Source organism: Phaethon lepturus, unplaced genomic scaffold (assembly GCF_000687285.1).
Source record: "Phaethon lepturus isolate BGI_N335 unplaced genomic scaffold, ASM68728v1 scaffold35104, whole genome shotgun sequence".
Lineage (NCBI taxonomy): Eukaryota > Metazoa > Chordata > Aves > Phaethontiformes > Phaethontidae > Phaethon > Phaethon lepturus.
The window spans coordinates 12,461-32,678 of record NW_010536180.1 but is presented as its reverse complement, the minus strand read 5'-3'; the positions used below and the strand labels follow the sequence as shown (position 1 = coordinate 32,678).

The following is a 20,218-nucleotide window of genomic DNA, read 5'->3' as shown; positions in this document are numbered from 1 at the left end:
CAGGCTATAACATAGCTGAACCTAAGGGCAGGACTCACGGATGTCTTGGCTTTCCGAGTGTATTTTTTGTATCTATCGTTTGGAACATACACCTCATACAGAATAGCATATTCATCTGCCACCTTCTGAGGCAACTGGAGAATTTAAATTTCCTTACAGTATTTTATTTAACTTGAAGCAGATGAACAAATCTGTGCTGCAGAGCACTTCATCATGTAGCAGCTCTTAATTTGTTCCCTCCCTTCTACGTTCTTAGCCAGGATGATACAGCTTGATTGAGCTACTCAAGGATTTCCTGCATTGCCGGGTCTTACGGCCTTCTGCTGTCTTCCTGAAACTTGCATCTGTGTTGGAATCTCTGCTGCATCTTTTGACACCTTTCATTTATGACTCCCAGTAAAAACTGATCATTACATCAGTCATACTGCTTCTTGCATCTATGCATTATGCTGATAATGTTCTGAAAATGCCTTTACACCATTAGGTCTTCATTATTGATGAAAATGATCCATAAAAAGATGGTTTGGGGATGGTTTCTCTGTTGCCCTGTTTATTTTTTTTGCTGATCTGGAGTGTAAGACACAGTGGTCTACCAGTACTTCTGTAAAAATCCAATTCTTTGCTGCAAGCAATAATTAACCATGTTTCCAAATATATTCTCTTCTGCGGTTTGTCATCCAGTGGTCTTGCTTCAAGGTCAGTGTTGTCATGCCCCAGTTAGCAAGGAGATTACTTCTGATGGGTGTAAATAATTCTTGGTGTACAACCTTTCTGCATTTCAAAGGACTTAAGCTAGATAAGAAGTATCAGCTTTCTACACTGATAGTTTTTCCTAGTTTGTGTACAGGTGATGGTAATATTGCTCATAACGTGCTTCGAGACTACAGTCTCTTTGCAGAAAAAGTTAAGAATCCTGTTGTCCACCTTTGTTACAGTATTTCATGCTCTTATAGATGCATAAAGTAACATACAGTTAACTAGAGCATGGCAATTATTTATTCTGATTTTTTTTTTGCTTCTGAAGGCTGGTATATTCCACCTTGGGTACTGTGATCCTCATGGAGTCCCTTTTCATGACTTGTAGAACTTTTTGCCACAAAAGACTCCATGCTGTTTTATTCTTCTGACATGACCACATCCAATACAAATTTTAATTTTGAGGATCCTGTGGTGTTTCTGATTATATTCAGTCAGGAGTGTTTAATTTTCATTCAAGTTTTCACACAGCTTCAGAATTACAATATGACTGCAAGCAAAACACTTCTCAATTTTCAATTAATTAGTCCTGAAATGACTGCTAGATTTGGTGCTTGAAGCCTGTGAATTTGAATGGGTTGAATGTGTCTTCTGCAATCAACTGGAAGAGTGACCACTTACTACTTCCGCCTTCAGGGTTTCATTTTGTAAATGTGCTTTAGGCCCACACCCTGAAGAAACGGATACATTAAGCTGCAAACGTTTCACTAGCATCCTGTAATTAGGAAAAAAGGGGATAGTAAATATACAAAGGTGATGTTGTCATTGAAATAAAATTTAAATACCATCTTTAGAAGGCATATTTTCATGGAAAAGTTTACTGATTATGTGAAGACTAATTAACTCTATAAGCAGCTCTGAGCTGCTTAAATTTTCCCACATGAAACATTACTGTTGCCACCCTGCCTCACAGGTTGTATGTGTCCATACCAGAATCCTCAACTGCAGTTCTCATTTTTAACTTCAACCTTTGCATTCCTTCCCTGGGAGCCTCTGTAAGACACTGTCTGACAGTTCTTCCATTTTTCCCCTGCTTTGTCTTTGCTTCTCTACTTCAAAGTCACATTGTCTTGACATGAGAAAACTAACATATAGGGCTTGCTTTTGGAGTCCATGATATATGTCTTCTGGGACGAGATGCAGACTTGTGAATTCATATATGATGATCTAAGCTTACTGCCTTCATAAACAAAGGAGTTAGCCACTGATCCTCAAATATATTTTGAGATAGGGTATGTACTACAAACATCCAGTCTTTAAGTTAAAATATTTTCAGTGATGGGAAAAATCAGTTCCACAGATTCATTGTTGCAGTGGTTAAATTCACCTTTTTCGTTTAGAAGATAAATGTCCCTATTTCTAGGCTGAATTTGCCTAGCTTCAACTTCCAGCCTGGGAAGATCTTGTCATGACCCTCCCATATAGATAGCCCTTTTGTCAAGAGTGTCTTCTATTCACATAAGTGCCAAAATATGCAGCTCAAATTACTTCCTAGCCTTCACTAAGCAGGCTAAGTAGATTAATGGCTTTAGAAATAGAGGCTTAAGAAGATAAATGCATACAGTTAAGTCTACCAGACAATCCAGTCCAACTCCTATAACTAAATTTCCCCATCCTTATTTATCAGTATTATTTACATTTTTACTGTTGACAAAGGAAATTAATGGTAAGTTTGCCTAACAACTAAATTTCTGTAAACCACATTGAATGAAAGCAATTGTGCTTCAGTTCACAAACAAGTAGATGAATAAATGAACTATTTTAAAGCTCATACAAACCTTTCCAAGCCTGAGGGCTTTTAGGATATGGATTTTATTTTTTCATGGTTGGTGATTCTGAACAAGCCAGTGATTACCTGTGATTACTATATGCTGGTTGTAACTGTGCTACACCTGTGTGCACTGCTTACACTTAATCCAGACAGCAAATTTTTGCTAGCAACATAGATTCTTTTCTACAGAAGAAGTTAGTCTAAATATGTGCAAAGTTTGTGTTTGTTTGTATAATCTTTGTTATTGTATAATCTTTGTTAACAATGGATATAATACAAAGAGCATTATTTTTGAAGGATAAGGTAAGACACCTCTGGTATTTTTGTGACTATAACATGTTTTTTTAGTTTTAAAAAAAATTAAAAAGAGTGATTTGTTCCTAGGCTGACCACACAACAAGAAACTTCTATCTTTCAGAGATGTTTCCACAATGAACAAGCCTAGAACTGAACTGTAATACAGAAAATGGCTGCATCAACTCAGTATTCACCCATGAGGTGACCTAGGGCACAGCAAGCTCAAGAGTGAGACCATGATTCTGGGTTGGGATTTTTTTTTGTTTTGGCAGTCTTTTGTTTGTTTGATGGTGGTTTTTTAAACACATCATGTAAATTATGTTTTGGGACTATCTCTTTAAATGTTTTATGAATGCTGGGTTTTCCTGGGTTCAGAAAATAACTAGACATTTTGCAGAAAAAACTTCTCTCAAGTGCTGTTAAACACAAAGAGCTTTCCAGTTCAGCTGCTTTTCATGGGAGGCTGGGAACAAGTGCTGAAAGAAGGGTCATTACACTCATGCCTTGTTATTACACTTCTGCCCAGCCACTGTCAGAGCAGATGTTATAGCAGAGGTCTGTCCCCAAATAGCAGCTGTTGTGTTTCATTACTTGATAGCCCTGTCATAAATAATAGAGTGGCAGAAGAATTACACACAAGAACTAGCTCTCAGAATTGAGCTTCTGTCTATGAAGTACCAGTGTCCTATCTTCTGTGGATCATATGTAGGGAAGAATAGAAGAGAGCGCAATTTTGTCAACCTCCAGTTGTGTATAGTTGGGATTCTGGCCGTCTAGAGGAGGGAAATTAAAAATGGACATCCAGTGGTGCCATACCCAGTTGACCTTTTTGACTAACTCGTTCTACCACAGAGGCTGGTACTGTGAGGCTGGAATATGTTATCTGTGTTTGCTGTCCTAATCCCTCAAACCTGTAATGAGATAAACGCTGTAATGAGATAAACCAACTCTAGTTCTTATGTATCAGTAAGAAAATGGGATCTGGCATCTAGGGAGCTGTTTGACAAGTCAGTCAGACGCTCCTGCTTTTAGGGCAATGGTCTCTAAGGGCAAGGTAGAACCAAAGAAATTTCAACAGCTGTGGCAGCCCTCTCAGATCCCTGATACTGTAGTTTCAGCACCACATTAGCTTCTCCGTTGCCTCTGAGCTTATTTCTGAGGTTGATTAAGGGATGACACAGCTTGTCGTACTCACTTAGTCTCAAGATAGACTGGTCTTTTGACAAATACACTGTGAGATTATAAAAGGCCTTCTGGATGCTGCTAGTGCTCTCCATGGAAAGAACACTCAGGTAATAGGAGTGAATGAAAAACCTATTTAACCTTGTCTTCCTTTAGGTATGTAGTCACATGAAGCAGCATGCTGATAATGTTTCTTCAACAGGAGGAGATGGCAGAGCTCAAGGCACAGCTTTACCTGCTAGAGAAGGAAAAGAAGGCATTGGAATTGAAACTGAGCACTCGAGAGGCCCAGGAGCAGGCCTACCTTGTCCATATTGAGCACTTGAAGTCTGAAGTGGAAGAGCAGAAAGAGCAGAGAATGAGGTCTCTCAGCTCAACCAGCAGCGGAAGCAAAGACAAATTGGGCAAGGTCTGGAGTCAAAACAAGTTTCCAAAATTGGCGTAAACGCGATTTATTGTACCCCTCCCCAGAGCAGTCTTTAGCATGTTAATCATTCTCATCTTCCGTCTCTATGTACATCTTTTCTCTCTTCGCCAGTTGTTGGGTGATTCTTTCCATGCTATGACTTATGAGGACTTGGCAGAATTACTGTTAAGCCTGGGCTAAAATAAGGTTGTCATTTTGGAGAGGAGTGCAACAAAGCCATTCTTCCCAAACATACAAGCTACTGTGGTTGAGCATGTTGTGTCTTGCCTGTTGCCACTCACTGGAAACAGTGGAAGAGAGTTTGAGCAAAATACCATCCTCCTCCTACTCCAAGCACAAAATATGAAAAAACAGATCTAATTTCTATGAAGCAGTTAGAGCACTGTAATGACAGGCTCCTTTTGCAAGTCAGACAATTTGTAATGATTTGAGAATGAAGACTTCCCCCCCACCACCTTAGTATCATGCAAAATGAATAGATCTCTGCATTTACATTAATAATTTGCATGAAGAAGTAGCGATACCTAGAAAAACTTCAATCCTGTTATTTTAGTGCTGTGTCCCCGGAAAACCTCAGTAATACATTTAAAAACAAAATCCAGAGCTAGTGCATAACTGTGTCTTTCTTGTTTCTGGCAAAGCATCATCTGAATTGTTTGATCCAGTGCTGCTTTGTTTCAAATGTGGTGTGAAAAGTAATATAAGGCACCAGCAGTTATGCACACTATAGCAGAACTCTGCAAAAAGTCAGTGAGCTGTGGTGGTTTAGGAAACATTTAGAAGGATTTGTGAAGTGTTAATGCATTAGTCCATTTCTTGACAAGTTGTTACACTGCCATGTTGTTGTGACATTGTGATGTTTATTTCACCTCCATTTTAAAAGTAACTGTGAATGAAAAGGTTTTCAGAGTTTTCCCGTTAAGATGGTAAGTAACTTGAAATTAGATGGCCTTTCCTCGTTTCTCAGGAATGCAGTGATGGCACCACAACACCGTTAACACTAGCTGAGCTGAGACCATACAACGAGAGTGAACTGACTGCTGAACTGACAAACGCGCTCAGGCGGTAAGCAACTTCCTTCAACAGAAACATGACTTCTTCTGTAGGGGCAGGGCAAGGTTTAGTTCTGAGCCTTCACTTTTACCCTCAAGTGATTTTAAGAGTGATCACAGATTTTTTGTGTGAAAAGGAAAAGAATCAAAATTCTTCCAACATTCCCCTCTCTTTTGCTCTTGTTCTTCAGCTGAGGAAAGTCCTTACACGGTGCTCAGCTCCATTATCGTGGAGGTTCTCTGAAATTCAGATTAACTGTACCCCTAAGAAACACTCAGAATGTCAGGAATGTCCATATTCAGGCAAAAATATGAGACACAAAACAGTGACATGACTTGCTTGAGAGTGTGCAGAAAACCTTTAGTGAAGACAGGGTTTGAAGTGTGATCTTTGGTTAAGAAGGTTGGTTGCAGATTAGACCCTGGATAGGAGTTACAGGAGTGGGAATTGCAGTGATTTTGATGACTCAGATGCTGCATTTGCCTCCCGAGTATGTAAGTAGAGCCACAGTTCAATTATGAATGACATTGTTGTGTGAAGCATTAGCTTTCCAACGAGAGAGAACACTGATGTCTTGACAAACTGCTTTTATCAACAGCCAGGTTTTAAGCCAAAGCTTTCAGTACAGTTATACATTAACCAGGTATTTGTGCAGCAGTTTTCGCTACACCAGCTATGTGGTAAACTTCATGACAAAGGTATTCACTGTTTCAGTAGTTGTTTCAGTACTTGTTCTACCTTTTCTAAGACATGGCCATGTAATATCTAATCTGGTGGTTGTATTTAGAACCTGTCCAAAATGCTACTAAGAATTTTGGTTGGGAAGAGTGGATTTTGCTTTTCTGGTGTTTGCACCCTCTTCAGTGGTGGAATGTCCTCTCAGGTAGCTGTAGCGTTTCATTCCTGAAGTGCTTTTTTCATAGGTGCAACTTGTGGTATGCCTAGGGACACTTAAGCCTGAAAGGCATTAGGTAAAAATGTAACATCATTACCACTGCAGAATCAATACATCTCATACCATTTGCTTAATAGTCTGGCAGTTGCTGAGTATTTAGTTTGCTTGATGCAGGAAACAAAATTCTGTGGTTAAAATAATCAAAACTGTCATTTGTGCATGGGCAGATAAAACCCATCAACAAAGTCATTTGCGTAAACATTGCATAGAGCCATTGGCCTCCCCCATGCCCCCCACACTCCAGTCCTGGTGTGAGCAGCTCCACTGGCATTTTCTGTCCTCACTCAAGCTGCAGCTTTTTCCTGTTCTTGTTGTTTGCTCATGGGTTTCAAGAAGATGCCAGTGACCTTAGTTAGCAGAGACTTGAGTATAGTCATGAAATGTGGTTTGCTGACAACACAGAGGAAAAAAACTTCACTTTATCTACTAGGACTTAAGTTGATTAGCATGGATTTCCAGCCAGGGGCCTAGCAAGTACAGTTCGTCAGGCAGAAATGGGGAAGAAAAATAATCGGATTAAGCTCTACATAAATTTCGGAGTGAAGACTCTCTGTGTAATGGAAATATGACTGTGCTAAATGTGATTGCTGCTGCCAGTGGGGCTCAAGCACAGTTCCTGCAAGCTGTGTGGACAGGGTATTTTTCTCCCTGATCACTGTGCCAGGCAAATCAGGCTGAATGCCTAGTCTCCTTACTCTGAAGTCGTCTTTCTGAAAGTCGGTAGAAGGTCTGTCTAGCACGTGGAGAAAGCTTATTGCAACCTGTTTAGCCGCAGCTGTGCTAAAAAATACTAGCAGTTCCTAACTGCTGTCCTGGATAAACAGAGCCTCAGATACCACAATGAATTTATACCATCATAGATTCACAAAAAAGTTTTAAATATAATCAAAGTGCATTTTCCTTTCTGCCATGGCTACAACAGTGCAGAATGGTCTGAAGTGACTGTGGTATCTTTAGGGACAAAGTGGGTTTAACTCTTTGCATTTAGCATGTGCCGATCCCTCAGTGCTCTTCCTGCTTCTATGGGAAAACAAGTGCTGGCACTGTCTGTGAACCAGGAGACATCCTGGTGGCTGCCCCTAGCACCCTCTTCACCCACCGAAGAAGTAAGGCCAGAATTCAAAATAAAAAATATTTTGCCCAGTAACAGTGTTTGCTGGGGGCCGGAGGGAGATGTGAGACAAGTGACTGTAACACACTGCATCTGTGGTCTAGAGGCAATATTTAAATGCTGGTATTCAGGAGTATTTCAGTGCTGATTGCAATTAGGGTGCACATCCAGCAATTGCACCTATCTGTTGTTACTCCAAGCAGTAGACACTGGTGCATCTGCAAGGATAGGGGCAAAAATCCATTTGCTTTTGAGTCTTTCTGTTCGACAGAGAATGTGATACCAACCAGCAGCCCTGCTTGCTGCCCCATCCCCATCCTGTCTTCACAGAGACGAAAGTCCTGGCAGCTTCCCCCCTCTGCTGCTTTCCCATTCCAGCCTTTTGTTGCTGCAGAACTGTCAGGTTCTTCTCAGTTAATTGAAATGGAGTGAAACCAAAATAAAACAGCAGGAGGCAGTTACAGTTTGGATTTTGGTGTGGTTTGGATGCATTTATTTGTTCATCGTCTGCAAATGGCTTTGCAGCAGAACAGTCTCATCCACAGCGGTAGCCTATCTTCTCTCTGCAGAGGTGGATTTTCTCATAAATCTGGAATCCAGCAGCGTGTTGTAAAGCTCCCCGAGTTGTCATTGGTAGTGCCCACCAGAAATTCAAGGCAGCAGCAATTCTTCATTTATTGTTTCATAATGTATTTGTTCTAGTAGGACTCGGGGTTTCCCATAGCAGTTTTCAGCATTACAGACCATCTTATGGGCTTTCCACAGCAATTGCTTTTCTTCTCCGTGAGCACTATGCTAACTAGTAGAAATGTAAATTATCTGCAGGTTCCATGTTGTAAAAGTTACATCTAGGTTACCAAATTTTTGGTATTGCAGGCTAAGGCCGTCGTTGATTTAGAGACACATCCTGTTGCAGCTAAGCATAAATACTTTCTGCCAGAGTCTTTAGCAATTTTGTTTTCCCCTCTCTCCTTTCTTGATGGAATGATGGAATGTTTCAGCGGACATGAAGCCTCTTGAGTCTGACACATCCATAAGCGAGGTTGTTGCCAGGAATACTGTAATCTTGGGAGGGCAAAAAGGTATTGGCCTTGGCACTGACACCTCGATGATTGTGCTAGAGGCCAGTTTTTATGAGAGAGGATCTGGTTGAATACCCCAAAATCAGGCACATTACACAGTCTCTGAGGGAGACCTTCATATGAAATCTTCCTTGCTGGTGTGTTCTGCTTTGCTGCGGCAGGGGAAGGGAATGCTGTAGATGACTTGTATGAGTTTATAATTTAGTAGGCACACACAAATGCATTAGAGATGGCAGGAGGGAGGCAGTAAGAAGAATTCCAGATAAGAAATGCTCTTGCTTTAGCAAGGTGACAATAATGGTGATACAACTAATCTTTTCTGCTAAGTTCTTTCATTCTGTGAAAAATGGCCAAGCTGGCAAGACCGAAACTTCTCCCTCTCCCCAGGCCTTACTAGTAGTGCTTTGATTGTTGAGGTCCTCCTGCAGCCTGTCCTTGTATTTCCCGTTGCTGATATCTTTTCTGACTGCACAGGGTTGTATTTTGTGTGTATTTAGAGAATCATTTATAAGCATTAAAATAGTAGAGCAGGAAGGATATGACCAATACTAGGTAAGGGCCATGGCAGACAAAGCACTTTGTGACTAGATTGACTATTCCCAGCTCAGCTGGGCCATCAGTTGGCACAAAATTATCATCTCTGATGGCTGTGCAGGGATACATGTATTCTGTCAGCCTAGACATGTTTCAGTATCTTCTTCACAAAAGGGTGACTTTCCATCTGGCGACACAACAGAGCAGCTCTATATTTACCATGTCTGATGACTTTTGAACTGAGCTATAACCTAGTAAGTGATGCTACTAATTGGGAAGTTGCCATGGAGAGGGAAAAGGGTGGTTATCAGCAGGATTGGCAAACAGTTCTGTTTCTCTTAACAAAAAGTACATTTTGCACAGAGCTATGGTCCTACCTCTCTGGACATAGAAAATCCTGTTGCAGCAGCTTCGGTGTGTCTGTTGAGACATGGTAATGTTCTTTGCAGGCTTAGGTACTTATACCTGTTCGAAGACTGCAACCCTGTGTTGTGCCAAACATCTCGTTTTGAGAGAGCAACTGTTTGAACAGAAAGCTGTGCCGAGGCACGGCAGTGACTACTTCCAGACACAATCTCAGCCAGAGTTAAATCAAGCCACCTTCCTTTATTTCAAACTTCCACAAACTTCATGTGGCAACACGTTAGTGTGGCATGTTTTCAAGGGCAACCCTTATTTTCATGATAGCAGGATCCAGGAGTAGGTAGAAGCAACTCTGAAGTTCAGGCCTATCTTGACCCATCAATAGGTCTAAGTCTTGGAAACGAAGAGAGAACCTAAAACACATCATATTGTAATGATTGGGATTTAAAATGGCTCTTAAGAATTGAGTGAGTGAAGCCCTCTTTCTATTTGGCCGAAGTACAGGATGAACACGCACTGGATGAAAGAGGGGGAGGGGCAGGGGCTGGTATTTCAGGAGCTACTGATGAGTTTTTCCAGTGCATCGTCGGCTGCTCTTTGTCAGTTACATTTGCTTATTTCTGTTCTGTCATTGTCACGTCCATGAAACGGGGAGATACGCAACTCTGAGACGTTTGAAAGCCAGAGACGGGCGTGGATTGCAGTCATTGCAGATTTCGGGGATCTCCGTCTTATTTATGACTGTGCGGTCTCCTGCCATGGTTTCCCTTCGCTGCCTGAGGGGTTCAGGAGGCATGGCCTGTCTCGAAATCCCCCAGAGAGCCCCACTGAGGGAAGCTTTCTCTCCAGAGAGGAATGACCCATGGTGATAGAAGGGACAGATTCCTCAGAAGCACCGCAGGTAGCTGTTTTTTCTACACGCGTCACAGATAACCGTCTTTCCCCCGCACCCCTCTCTATTTTTTACATGGAATAAATAGTTCTCCTTACCACTGGGTGGATATCTGCACTGCTGAGCTGCTGTGCGCTTGGATGTAATGGTCACAGGGAGCTCCAAACAGCTCCAGGTCTGGAGGGCTTCGAGGCTGGGCTGGCGCAGCGGGGTGGGCGGTTTGGGCAGTGAGCGTGGCGGGCATGCCGCTGTCTCCCTCCAGGCCGCTTCTCCCGTTCTGCTGCCCGTCTGTTGTCTCCAGAACCACACCTGGCCTGTCTCCCCGCTGCCGGCGGTATCAGACACGTCTGTGGTACCCTCTGGTTTTTGAGCGCTGCTCTAAACATCTGATGGCGGGCGAAAAAGCCGTGCCGTGCCTTACACCAGCAGGGCGTTTTTGAAAGCGCTCTCCCTCTTGTCTGTGACCAGAAGAGGGGCCAGCTTTGGACGGGGAGCAGGCACCACGGGTGCCGTCAGGCCCACTGATGCCTGAGAGAGGTGAGACAGGAAGACGTGGCGTTTGAAGAGGGTGATCTTAAGACTCCTTTGGCATTCGCATAGTGGTGCTGTGTTGCCCCTTAAAAAAGTTCTATTATGTATTGGTTGTGTTCCTTAGCCGGCCAACCCAGCCCAGCGAGGCAGGCACGCGTTCGAATGGGGCTGGGGATTCTGCATACCACCCTGACATAAGATGTTACCTTAAACTGCTGACGAAAAGAGAATTTATCTGCATTCCTTTTAAATGTCCAGCTGTTATCTCCTGAGAGGAGTCAAGTGCCTCGCAAAAACAATCGTGTGTCCCGCTGTTCAGCTGGGACTGGAAAACGATGAGCTGAAGCTAAGGGTGCCGCTCCCGACGGGGGAGCCAGAATCTGAAGGGAGCAGGCAATGGTCCCTGGTGGGTAGAAGGATCTTCCTAGGGATGGCAAGACATAGGGCAGTCAGGCCCCAAAGGCCCCCAACTCCTCTCTGCCCAGCTGTGGGAAGCTTTCTGACCTCCTGCTTTGGAGAGAGCTTATTGCTCCTCTTTTGCTCCAGATTTGGCAAGAGCTGTGGGTGCTCTTGACCCCAAGGCAGAGGGGCAATAGCTTGTGCTTTCACAAGAGGGGGAGTTAGCTGGGTACACTCCAAGCCGGGGGCAGAAAAATCAACTTTCTGCATGCCGGGGAAGAGCAGCTCCCTGTTTGCAGCACTGGGGAGCTCTCAATAAAATGAGCAAGGGCAGGAAAATCTGCCTGGGAAGACTTCTGGCATATGAAACCTGAACATGTCTGGAAAAGCCCAGACAGGAGGGAAAATACAAGGTGCTCAAGACCTTGCTTACATTATTCTGGGCCAAACATGGTGTCACTGTGTGGAGGCCAAATTGACAGAAAGTGCAGAAATGTGCCTCATGTCACATAGTTTCCTTTACGGCCCTGGCAGAATTCCCCGCTCTCTGTGGCGGTAGCCTTGGAACCAGAGAAAACGTTGGGCCCTGTCCGCTTGCCTTCCTGTTCAAACTGTCCTGTGAGTCTGAAACAAAAAGCCCTTGAAAACCGCTTAGCAACTGCCCACTGAGTGTTTTGATTGTGAAAATAGGAAACAAAAGTCTTTGTTAGCAGCATGTTAGGCATTCCACTGAAAATAGTGGTTTTAGCGGATGTTGGAGTCAGCTGCGGGCCTCCAAACACACTTATTCTGAGCTTTTCCTTGGAAAAGGGAGCCGTCAGGGATTTCCCCAGCTAACTTCTCGAGTGCCCTGCAGCGGAAAGCCCGTGTGCTGGAAGCGAGCCATGCCCTTAGATCATGAGCTTGTTCCCTCTTCTGGGAATACGTGCCGATTTTCTGTGCGCACGAGGTGCCGCGGCTGCGTCTTCCGCAGTAGCCAGCTGGAAGAGGAACCGTTGGGAGCAAAAGCCGTGCTGACTTCGGCGGTCCAATTGACTTGTGACTTGAGGGCTCACAGAAATTGTGTTCTCCTAAAAATGCTTGCTGCTTCTTCCCTCTTGCCATCAAAATGCACACTTAAATGCTTTCTCGGGATCCATGCTGGTCTGTGTTAAAGCCCTGGGGCACGATAGCAGCGTGAGTTTGCGCTTTAGACTCTGAAAGACTCCCTATAGGGAGGATATTCACATGGTTGTTGCATCAAATGCGGTTCCATCCCCGGTTCGCAGCTTTGACATGTTCTCATCCTGGAAAAATGCTGCATATGACTAGGACTATTGTTTTAAAATATTCTGTCTTATTAAGCCTATAGTGGCTGCTTCTTCATATCCTGCTGATTTTTAATAGCAATCAGGAAAGTGAAGTGGGGCTAGAAATCCCGTGAAGACCGCTAACCCTGTAATGCTTTAAAGGAATACGAATAGCACCTCAGGATTCATTATCACTCCCCTTCACTGTCCCGCTAAGCCATCAGTTTTGGAGAGACACAAATAGGGACAATTCTTTCTGTCCAAACTGGGGTAATTAGTGATAGAAATGGAGAGAAGTGGGAAGAGTTAGCATTATGAGGCATGGGATTTTTATGAAGGGATAGAGCATTTGCTGGCCTGACAGTCAGGTACAGCTCTGAGGTCTTTCATCTGCTACTAAAATGGAAGGTGCAGCACTCAGGGGAAAACCTTACATGTTTTTTGCATGTCATAGTCATTAACCAAGTGTCTATGTATCTCCATTTCCCAGTTTGTACTGTGCCTTTACTGTTGCTGCTATGTCTGTCTACTCAGGTGTTACTTGTGCTATGCAAGATATTCATATAGGCATGTTTTAAATAAGGAGCAGTAAGTGTAAAAGTAGATACCTATGTGTTATTTTTGTAAGATTTTGGGGCATTTCAGCACATGCCATCAAACCACCTGTTGCATTCCCAGAGATGAAGGTGGGAGTAGGCACTAGCTAGTGCCGTTTTCACTGACGTCAAGACATCAAGAGAAGCCAAAAGAACTGTATGGATCTTGTCAGCTCAGGGAATACATGCGTTTTGCTGCCATAAATGTAAATTGGAGGCATGTATAGATTTGAGGGATCAGCCAGTGTTACCTTGTTTAGCTAGATGGTTCAGAACCAGCATCTGAAAGTTGCTTAACTGGCCTGTGGAGGCCCAGGGCGCTTACCACTCCGCTGGCTCGCTCTCTCTGGCAGCGGCAAGACAAGGATGTTACAGGCCAAATGTAAAGAAATGCCTGGTGGTGTTTAGCTGAGTTCGGACTGAACATGACCGGTTGAAAGGTACAAAAACGTGCAAAGGGTGATGTAATAGTTTTATCAGGTAACAGTCACCGTAGCAACCAAGCTTCTCCGTGCATGACATGTTCCTCCAAGTCCTTCCGCTGTGTGTCTTTTCCACACAGCTTTTCTTGCAGCAGGTGTGTAAGGACTTCAGCTGCAGTAAACTGCGGTTCTGCAGCGTTCTTTCCCATGGGACTGTGTGCAGTGTTTTCACAGCTACACCTTTTCTTGCACGTAATGTTAAACCAGCCTCACGTGACTTTTAGCTTTCTCTCCCCATCCAAATACTGTGAATGTTTATTCCGTTGGAGTTGCCGTTCACGCTAGGTCGCAGTGCTGGGGACGGTGCTACTGAGCCTTCCCCGGAGCCTCAGGCTGTGGCATCCTTTGGAATAGACAAGCGCCAAATTTACCTTACTCTGTTCTGTCATATCAGTGAGTGCCACGCACACGTCAGATAATGGATCTGGCCTCTGCCAGGTCTGATCTTTTCTTACTTGTCTTCTATTGCAAGTAAAAACTGGGAAGTTTTTTCATTCCTGTTTTCTTTGCAGAGCACAGATTTTGACCGTAGACTGTGCTGAGTCTTTCTGACTGCTAAGATAGGATATAAAAAAATAAAACTTACATTTGGGGAGGGCGGCAGTGAGCTTTGAACCGCTAGTTTGAAAACTGAGAGTATGTTAGTTCAGCGAAAGGACGCATAGAGAATACTGATGATTCTTCATCAACAAGGCCCCTCTTATGTCCTTTTGAATTTGGCCGGTAAACCAGAGTCTGCAGTGTGCTGGGATAAACTTGCTAGCTTGGACTGTTTCCCCGGCTGGCTTTGTGAAAGCCCTTCTGTTGCTGAGGCTGGGCAGAGTGAAACATGCCACATGCACTGTCCTTGCCTCTGGTTATAAAATGCTGCCGTTGCCAGGCCAGCCCCAGAACTGCAGGCTGGTGAGCTGGCTTGCAGCATCCCTGGGTTCCCTTGGCCTGTGCAGAGCTGGGGAAGCTCTCACCAACTTTAGGGTGTTCGTTCCCATGGGGCTCCGTGGCCTTAGGCGGGGGCTAGTGGTGGACTTGTCCCTGAGATGAAATCCAGTTTCCTCACTTAGCAGCACTGCAACAAAAACAGGAGGGACAGGCGAATCACTGCAAAGCGGTTCTAGGCAGCAAAGCACGGACAAACATCTCCATACGTGCAAAGTTCCGCAGTTCAACACTGCAAAATCTAACTTCGTCCCAGTTCCATGTCATTCTTATCCACGTTTTTTTTAAATTTTCAAATCTGATGTTTTTCTCTCTGGGCGATCTGTGCTGTGAGGATGGGTCACAGAGAAAGGCTCTGGGGTCTCCACATCAGCACCCTTGCACAAGAGGCGGGACAGTCCCGTGTCTGTAAAGGAGGAGGCTGTGGGCAGCCATCGGCTCTGCGGCAGGGAGCTCCCTGGGAAGAAGCACCTGCCTCATGCCACATGTTCACCTGCGCTGGGAAATGCTTTTTAAAAGCAGATGAAACCCTAAGCTGTAACGCTTACTCCTCCCCAGAATTCTGCCTGGTTCACTTTTCCTTTCCCTCATAGAGAAATTTATGACATAAAAATATGATAAGGTAACTTACTTCCATTTTGGCATACTTCATGTAATTAGTTTTTTGATTCATAATTGGCAAGTATTGGTAAATACATCAGCATTTTAAACCGCACTACTGTGGCTTATTTGAAAGAAAAAGAATACCTCATAGAACAAAATGCCTGTGCTCTCTCTTCTGTATTTCTAGTGCTTGCCCTTTTCTGTCTGTATGCCCTTCTCTTGTTAACTTTTTCTGTTTCCCACTGCCACATGACCTGGACTTGCTGGCTCCTAAAAGAAAAAAAAAAAAGAAGTGGTCTACTGTAATATGGACTGTAGTACAAATTACTCAGGTAAATCTGAGGCAGTAATTGAAATCAATGGAATTGCTCTGAGGGTGGTGATGATGAAACACCAGCACGGTGTCCAGAGAGGTGGTGGATGCCCTGTCCCTGGAAACATTCCAGGTCAGGTTGGATGGGGCTCTGAGCAACCTCATCTAGTTGAAGATGTCCCTGCTCATTGCAGGGGGCTTGGACTAGATGGCCCTTAAAGGTCCCTTCCAACCCAAACTGTTCTATGATTCTGTAGTAATTTCTAAGTAAAAAGATATTTGTTTAGTAAATTATCTTTAATAGCAATCCTGGTATGCTATTTTTAATTAAAATTCCTATATGATTACCATGATGTTTGATTTCCCTTGGTAGCTTTCTTTGCTATCTCATTCAAGACACAGTAGGTGGCATGTGCCGGGTATTCTTAAATTTTTGTGATTATTTCTTAGTGTGATTTGATACATACAAGACCATGAACTGCCAGAGAAGTTTGTTTTTTCTTTTGTCTGCTACATCTCTGATCCTGTATTCTAAAATGGTGAATGTTATAAAAATAGATCTGTGAAAGAGTTTAATATAAGAAAGACCTCCTGTATTACACAAGTAGTAGTAAGGAAAATATTTTCAGCCTGTCAGCCCAGCACAGGACAACCATTCATGCACTTGCATGCTGAAGTATTACTTCTGTTTTGAAATTAGTTTTCTCCCTCCTTTTCTCCTGATCTAGGGAGAAGAAACTGAAGGCTAGAGTGCAAGAGTTAGTGAGTGCTTTGGAGAGACTCACAAAGAGCAGTGAAATCAGACATCAGCAGTCTGCAGAATTTGTTAATGACCTTAAAAGGGCAAACAGGTAAAGGCTCTACCAGCGGATGGATGCACCATTGATTTTTTTTTTTTTTTTTGCCATGTTCTGGTAATACACTGTAATCCTGCCCCTGCCTTAATGGGCAGTTTCTGGATCCTTGTGTTCACACAACTTGATTTTTTAAGGTTAGAGATGGGGAGGTATAAACCTCCCATGTAGGACACTGAAAACTACATAGCAAAGAACAGAGTGGGGGAAGTCTTAACTGGGTAAATGCATTATTATTAAAACAAACAAAAACCTCCATTAGTCAGATTTATCAGTCTGTTGTTTTGTTGTAAATGCTCCCTGTTCTTTGGCTCCAGCCTCTTTATTAATAAACTGGCTTTAATAATCACACTTAAATTTTATTGCTCACTCAGTATATTTTACTGGAACTGTGTTTGAGTGGACTAAGCTGCCCTTCCTGCAAGAAGCCTATTGCTCACAATGTAGTTTTCATTCGTAAATTATACTTGAACTCGTAAATTATACTTGCAGTGAGGAGCAGTACCCATCTCAAGCTTTCCTACTAAGTCAAGGTGGAAGCACAGAAGATACTTGGCAGCTGACAAATTAGCACAGGATGCCATCCTCTGAATATAACTGTTATCTTTTTAAATGGAAGATGCAAAATCAGTGCTGGATTTTGTAAGCAGATTCTGGCCATGCAATTTTTTTGTAAATCATTACATGTTTAATGTTGTGGTATCCTGACTCACACAAACAGCACTCAAACAGTGCTCTGCAAGGTCATCATCAGCAACCTCTAGCTGGCTCTTTGAACCATGTTTAAAAATGTGTACTGGCAAAGATGTGTACTTGCTCCAAAAAAAGATACAGATTAGCATTGATCTGGGTTTGGATGAGTAAAGTTTGGATCTAATGTGTTTTAAAACACTGGTAAATTTTAGGAAGATGATCAGTACCCAGACTTTGGAGTTCCCTGAAGGTGAGGTTTTGGTGTGGATTTTTGTAGCACTTGCTATGAACAAGCCTTTCTGAATGACCTTGTATTGCCTTGTACTTCTACAGCAACTTGGTAGCTGCTTATGAAAAAGCAAAGAAAAAGCATCAAAATAAGCTGAAGAAACTGGAATCGCAAATGATGGCCATGGTGGAGAGACATGAAACACAAGTAAGGATGCTTAAACAAAGAATAGCTTTACTAGAAGAAGAGAATTCTAGGCCACACACCAATGAAACTTCACTTTAAATGCATCTCTTTCAAAGATGCTTAGTGCCATTACAAATGTCTGTCTTTTTGAGGCTGACTTTTAGGTAGCTTCAAATGCTAAAAGCTCTGACTGTCAATGCTGACACACTTAAAAGCACCTTCTCTGGGATCCCAGAGAGGTGCCATGGGGATAATGTAAGTGTTAACCTTAAGGACTGTTTCATAATGTATAATGGCAGTGCCTGAATTATCATGCTATAATTATGTATGTTGTCTGTGTCATTATGTCTGTATTCATATAGCTTCTCTTCGTTTTATGTATGTATGTCCCATGGGTGACAGTGTCACATAGCAAAATAATTCATGTTAAGAGGTTTTTATTTGGGCAGGTTGGAGATAATTCGAGAGTTTTTGCAATCCCTGAGCTCCTTCTGCACACAGCTCTGTGTTGTACCCTCAAGACTGGCTGCTGTGGTTAGATCAACTTAAACAGGCAGCTGGAGAGTGGGGAGATGATAGGCTGGCTTGCTTTTTTGCACTGTACTTGCAGTACTGTTGCTTACAGTGCAGATCAGGTAGGAAAACTCCTGTTTCGGAAAAAAAAACAAACAAGAAACCCTAGTTGCATCTCTGAAAACTAGGATAATGGTGTATTTATTTGTTACACTTTATAAGAGCACTAAAGGCTGTGAGTTTCACCATGCCAGATGGATAATCTGTGCCAAGGTTGGGTAAGAAATTATAGGAGACCTCCTGGTATTTATATTGCATGGTGTTTGCAATTATTTTGTGAAACAGTTGTTTTTTCTTGTTAATACATTATAGCCAAGGTTTTCTGTAAGAAGCTGGGCCATTTTTGTCACATATATAGTGCTTATTACAGCTTTTTGTGATCAAGAGGTAGAATGTCGTTTTATACTTGTTTTGACCAAAAAAAGGTACTTGTTAGCAATGTACCTGTTTAATATTGCATACATAGGCACAAAACTATGAATATGTTAAGTGTATGGATATACAGCCACAAACAGAATGTGAATGGTGAAGTCTTCATACAGCGTCTTAGGTTAGTTTTTGTTACTCCTAACATTGTCTTCTTTTGTGTAAGTCAGTCAGTCAGTCACATCACATTACTGTATTCTCAAACCAACTGAATTTAAAATGTTGACCTGTTACAGTAATAGCCAAGCTTTGCTTCATGTTCATCAATCAGGTTTGCTCTAGGGAGCAAAACCCAGGACTTTCCCATAGCACCTGTTCCATCAGAATTTGCTTCTTTCTGACCAAGTATGTAAAACAGCTTCCATGTTTAACATGCCAGAGGCCATTAACTTTGTTAACCTGTTACTGTGTTACACATCTACCTTGTATTTTTCAGGCTCTGTTTTCAAATGAATCTGATTTCAGGACTTGTGTGTTTGTTTTGCTTTACATGTTAAGTTGCACCTCAAGTTTTATTAGTGCATTTAGAATTATGATAACTTCTCTCATTTATTTCTCCAATTTCTAGGACTAAGGAAATATTGTTAGAGGACTTGAACCATTTTTGTCTATTCTTGGGTTAGGCCAGGCAGCCAAAATGGTTGTGGGAATTTGTATTCCGAATATGGCATTATTGTTAAGTCCTGGTGACATCTGAAACTGCAGCAGCTGGTGTTCATGCTATCTCTTATTACTGTAGCTGCTGTTTCATTTTCTTAGGGTAGTGATTCTTACTCCACCAGTCTGATACATCAGCTACAAAGACAACATCATACGTGATTAATTGCAATAGCAAGTTAAAACAATGCTGATTTCAAAATTAAGTTGTAGGTAGCAATGCCCTGGGCTTGGTTTTGATCAGTCCTCTTTCTCAAGATAATTGTACTTCTTAATTTATAATGCAAATGGAAACTTTTGCAAACCAGCCTGTTGAGGGAGCAGGCACATTGATTTCTTACTGTCTTTATGGTTTTGCTAAGTATCTATCTTATCTATGGTGTTTCCCTCTTTTGGCCAACAAGTCTCTCACCAACAGGAATGTGGAGGTTTTGCCACAAGCTTCAGTGGTGACCGTTCACACTTTTTTCTGAAGAAGAATGAAGAAAATTATCCACTGTGTACTGTGGCAAAAATGCAAATGGTTTTGTCATCTTATATCCAAAACACCCAGGTAACTTGAGGTCATGTCAAACTGTCCATGTGAAATACCTTTCACTTCAGGTGACTAGAAACCACTGCTGCACTGGATTTCCTCTTAGGCTCAAATTTTTCTATTTCTCAGTAACTAGAGAAGCTGTTAAACGTCATACAATGAAGCTTAAAGCATATCAATTGAAACCCCTCTTTAACAGAAAGATACAAATTAAGAAAGCATAAAATGCACCTGGGTTTAAAGGCATAAAAAGCTCCTGCATCCCTCAGTGCCTTTTTCAGGCCTGACAATTTGCTGATTCTGCATATACTGAACATTGTTTTACTACATTTACTGCCCATCTTCCCTGCCAGCTGTGCTCTGAAAGTGTTCTAGGATAAATTACAAATCATCAGTAAAGGTTTCTTCCAATAGAGGAGGCAGCCAGCCTGGTATCATACAGCCTCAGCAGTAGCTGTAGTTAGTATACTATAGTTTACCAGATCACCCATTA

At 42.5% G+C, this 20,218-nt stretch overlaps 1 protein-coding gene across 1 annotated transcript in view; it reads left to right on the top strand.

Annotated features, from left to right (window-relative positions):
* The window catches only part of MCC (mutated in colorectal cancers), a 69,144-nt gene extending 51,193 nt beyond the window's left edge, over window positions 1-17,951 (top strand). Inside the window, exons 14-17 of the mRNA XM_010286095.1 lie at window positions 4,209-4,415; window positions 5,401-5,498; window positions 16,301-16,423; window positions 17,453-17,951. Of these exons, the coding sequence (XP_010284397.1) occupies window positions 4,209-4,415; window positions 5,401-5,498; window positions 16,301-16,423; window positions 17,453-17,633 (609 nt within the window). The 3' untranslated portion in view covers window positions 17,634-17,951. The remainder of the gene's footprint in view (window positions 1-4,208; window positions 4,416-5,400; window positions 5,499-16,300; window positions 16,424-17,452) is intronic.
* Window positions 17,952-20,218: the final 2,267 nt, after the last annotated feature.